The 4,402-nt window shown below is 47.5% G+C and overlaps 2 protein-coding genes across 2 annotated transcripts in view; one reads left to right on the top strand and one right to left on the bottom strand.

The window, feature by feature from the left end:
* Positions 1-231: 231 nt before the first annotated feature.
* Positions 232-4,232, bottom strand: rab11a (RAB11a, member RAS oncogene family). Its single transcript, XM_008310330.3, has 5 exons — positions 4,056-4,232; positions 3,111-3,306; positions 2,628-2,821; positions 2,359-2,439; positions 232-2,028 (listed from the first exon to the last, which is right to left on the bottom strand). Exons 1-5 carry the CDS (start codon positions 4,093-4,095, stop codon positions 1,892-1,894), a joined length of 648 nt encoding a protein of 215 aa, XP_008308552.1. The 5' UTR covers positions 4,096-4,232; the 3' UTR covers positions 232-1,891.
* dapk2a (death-associated protein kinase 2a) overlaps positions 4,216-4,402 on the top strand; it is a 5,865-nt gene continuing 5,678 nt past the window's right edge. The window contains exon 1 of the mRNA XM_025055682.1: positions 4,216-4,339. The gene's annotated coding sequence lies outside the window, so the exon portion shown is untranslated. The remainder of the gene's footprint in view (positions 4,340-4,402) is intronic.

Here is a 4,402-nt window from a genome sequence, read left to right as displayed (position 1 = left end):
TCAGAATTCATCAAGTGGGCCGGATTGTACCCCCAAGGGCTGGTTTTGGCCAGAGGACCGTATGTTTGACACCCCTGTACTAAACTGATGCAGATTATTTCTCTTTTATTCTTTAATCTGAGGTCGTCTCAGATTAAAACCCCACGTGTTCTTCTGTTGTTTTGTTTAAAAACATTTAAGCCGTACAGGTCAGAGGTCAGCTGATGAACAGACTGGAGGACGGAAACGAAGTAAAGGTTTATTACTGGTGCGCTTTAATCAGATGAACAGATAACTTAAGATATAGACATAAATTGTACAATTTCTCAGTCTGTACAAAACAAAGCCGTCGTATATATGACCACACTCACATGAAAGCCTCCAGATTCACTAACATGGTTTCACACTTGTTCACACTACAATTACAGTCACTGTTGGAATAAAGTAAATAAAAAAACACTTAAAAAAAAGAACAGTCGAGGAGCGAGGAAGGCGAGTCTGGACGGGCTCGGCTGGCAGCGCCGTCTGTTACATGAAACGCCATTGGCACTGCCAGCCAGGCTCAAACACTCTGCCGTAAGCCTTGACACATACACACAGACACACACACTAGCGCTCGCACACACATGCACACATACACGCAGCTGCTTCCTGCTTCTTCTACAGAGCAAAGCTCAAAGGTTCAGTTGGTGGGTGGTTTTTAGTGAGGCGGGTGTTCGACCTCCAGCAGCAGACGGGTCACTGCTGAGTGGTTAAAGACGAGGTCAAGGGTCAAAGACAAGGCGTGTTTGCTGACAGAGGTGGAAGAGGCACTATGACCAGAACAAGGCTCAGTCTCATGTCTTTTCCCACATGAGAATTTAAGGGGAGGCTGACGTTGACGAATGGTTTTGGGTTTTTTTTCTTCCAAGAACCGTCTTTAAAATTTCTGAATCTGGATTATCTGAGACTAAAAGTGTGTTAAAAGTTCAGCTTCATCCATTTCCTGCTTCCCTCAGTGAGGCCTCCATGTTGTCTGTGGCTTCAATGCAGAGGTCAGCTTGGTAACAGCAGATTACCGATAGTCATTATTGGTTATGATGGGACGTCAGACCAGGACACTGCTGTTTCTCACTTTGATATCAAGAGGAGAAAATTCCAAGCAGCCGATCTGTGCATAGTCGAAGTGAAAAACTGAAAGTGGAAGTTTTTCTACCTGGAGTCTCACCAAACTGATAAACATTAACATTCACAGCTGTTATATCGAATATCACCACAGCAGAGTGGAGGCGCTCTTTCATCTTGGGCTCTGAGAATCCAACAGTACATTGCACTAAAGAAGAGGAGGAGGAGGAGGAGGCTGAAGAGGAAGAAGATAAGGAGGCTCTACCATGACAGGATACACAGGAACAAAACCTACAGCATCAGTGATGTGCTTCAAATTCATTTACAGCTGCAGTCAATGGATATCATACAAACAGATGAAGGAGCAAGAAGGGGGAGGAGGGGGTCGGGGAGGTGAAAGAGGAGGAGGAGGAAGAGGAACTCATCCCGTCCATAAATTAAGACATTTGTGTGTTAGCGCGTCTACACTAATGAAATTCAACATGTTATGAAATGCTTGCTGCCTGCTGTCCTGCTGGGGGGAGGAACTTCTTCTTATACTTGGATACATTTTCAACCTAGCACGGGGGCAGTCGGGGGTGTGGAGGGGAGGAGGGCAGGGTGATGAGAGAGGAGGACAAAAGAGGGAGGTGCAGTAAGGGGCAGAGACGGAGTCACAGCCCTGAGAGGGCGTGGCCTGTCCCTCCCTCGCTGCACTGTACATGTCTCTGAGGCGACAGGTGGGGGTGAGGGTGGGGTGGGAGGGTGAAGGGGTGGCGGACAGAGGGGGAAGTAAGAGGGTGTAGCAGCACACTGGCTGTGGGCGGAGCTAGATGTTCTGACAGCACTGCATCTTTGGTTTGTTCTCAGTGGGCTGCACCTGGATGTTGACCACGTTGTTGCTGGGAGACATGTCGCTCTCCTGACGCTCCGACATCTGCTTCTGAGAGACGATGCGGTAGATCTCTGAGAGAGTCGAGGAGAGGGAGAGAGTTTAATATTGTTGAGGACAAAGACTGGACCGAAGTTTAGAAAAGAAACTACAAGACACCGAACAGTCATGACTGAAATACACCGACTCGGGACATTTCCTCTGAGACTGTTGGACGACTTTATGGACATTCCTCCAGATTAATAATCCCTTCATTTGGATTTGTCACAGATAAAACCAGGAGAGAAACACTGACCTCTAGCTTCTGATATTGGTCTCACTGTTCCAGCAGAGTACATTATTATTACCCAAAATGCTGATCACGCCTTTAAATAAAGTGAGTTGACACACACACACACACACACCTGTCAGAATGGATTGGAAGGCTGTCTCTACGTTGGTGGAGTCCAGCGCTGACGTCTCCAGAAAAGACAAACCATTTTTCTCTGCAGGTCAGAGGCAAGAGTTAGAACGACAACGACAACAACAACAGCGACTGTAGAAAAGACCCTGGTCACACATTAAACCTGATTGCGTTAGCTTTTGTCATAGCAGCGCTCACAAGTGTTTTTTTTTTAATTATTAACATTAAAATGATTTTATTCCAAACAAATTGAACAAATTTGAAAATCACCTGCGAAGGCCCGGGCCTCATCAGTGGGAACGGCTCTCAGGTGACGCAGGTCGCTCTTGTTGCCCACCAGCATGATGACAATGTTGCTGTCGGCGTGGTCCCTAAGCTCCTTCAGCCAGCGCTCCACATTCTCGTAGGTCAGATGCTTGGCGATGTCGTAGACCAGCAGCGCCCCCACTGCCCCACGGTAGTACCTGTAACAGAACCATCACTGAGCATTAACATTTTTATTGTACCCTCTGGGAGTGGAGGACAGTCAGATGGACAACTCTGTTCTAGTTCTATGAGACGGCGTGGACTTCATCCACAGATAGTTTCCTTTTTATCCTGTGGTTATGACGGAACTCTTCTCAGCCTGTCGAACCGCAACAAACATGTCATGCGTTACATCGATGAGGAACAGTGGGTAAAAACAGAAAGATTCACACGTCAACTACACACCACACTCCGTCTGTCTCTCGACCCCTGCTGTAACACACTCACGCTGATGTGATGGCACGGTAGCGCTCCTGTCCGGCCGTGTCCCAGATCTGGGCCTTCACTGTTTTGCCGTCCACTTGGATGCTGCGTGTGGCAAACTCCACTCCAATGGTGCTCTTGCTCTCCAGGTTGAACTCATTGCGGGTGAAGCGGGACAGCAGATTACTCTTCCCCACGCCTGAGTCTCCAATGAGGACGACTGAAAAACAACATTTGACACAGAAGGTTAGAGAAGTGTCCAGTGAGTTTCCACAGAGAAAAGTTAGTGAAGGTGGAAGAAAAACAACAACAACAACAGGCCCTGTTGTGATCTGAGCCTCAACAACCACAACCAGACTCAAAACTATCTGAGCCTCAACAACCACAACCAGACCAGATATGATGGGGAAAAAAGCAACTAATCTAGGATTAAATAAATTTTAACGAGTGAAAAGGTGTGTTTTCAGCTGCATTTAGTTTGTTGACACACCTACACTCTGGAGGTTCGTTTACACCTAATTGATGTTTTTCTCCCTCTCTCTACTCTCACCCTCAGACTGACGGCTCACCCAGCGGTTATGACGTAAACGGGGTTGAAGGTCTGAGCATTTGTGAACGTACTGCTCCGCCTGACTCACTCCCATGTTATCCGTTCACTCACAATAGGTGTGTCCAAACCCACGGACGGCAGCGGTTAGCGGCGGCTAACAGCTAGCCCCGGAGCCACCCTTTAAGCTAAAAGTTGGCGGACAGAACTTGATGGATCCACGTCTGTTTTCACAGCAAAGCTCTAAGATCGGCCCCTCTCTGTGTCTCGGCTGCTTTAATCCACTGACACGCCCGTGGCAGCGTAGGAAACACCAATAGAGCACAAAGGCTGCTGGGAGAGTTAGCCTGGCAGCAGTCAGCTGGCCTGTTAGCCTCTTCACTAACACATTAGCGGGACCAATAACACTGTGTAAGGTTTACCTTTGAACAAATAATCATACTCGTCATCCCTGGTGCCCATCTTCTACGTGGACAGATGTCCGTCCGAGCGTTGATTGGTTTAAAATAGGAAGAAGAGAATCCGCCGAGCTTTCCTCCTCCAACGGTGATCAGCTTGGAACACCTACTTCCGCACTTTCTTCTTCATCTTCAGTCGAGGCGTCAAACGTTGCCAGAGCGCAACTCTGACCTCTAGCGGATACAGAGAACGACGCAACAAAAGGATAGATGAAGAAAATCAACAGTGAATGTTACCAGTTAATTCAGTTCGTTCTTCTTACACCATCTTCATATTTACATCTTATTTACATGAACAATCCAGAATGTTC

The sequence above is a fragment of the Cynoglossus semilaevis genome, chromosome 5 (assembly GCF_000523025.1).
Source record: "Cynoglossus semilaevis isolate Cse_v1.0 chromosome 5, Cse_v1.0, whole genome shotgun sequence".
NCBI classification, from domain to species: domain Eukaryota; kingdom Metazoa; phylum Chordata; class Actinopteri; order Pleuronectiformes; family Cynoglossidae; genus Cynoglossus; species Cynoglossus semilaevis.
The sequence above is the reverse complement of the archived record's forward strand: the minus strand, read 5'-3'. Positions and strand labels throughout refer to the sequence as shown.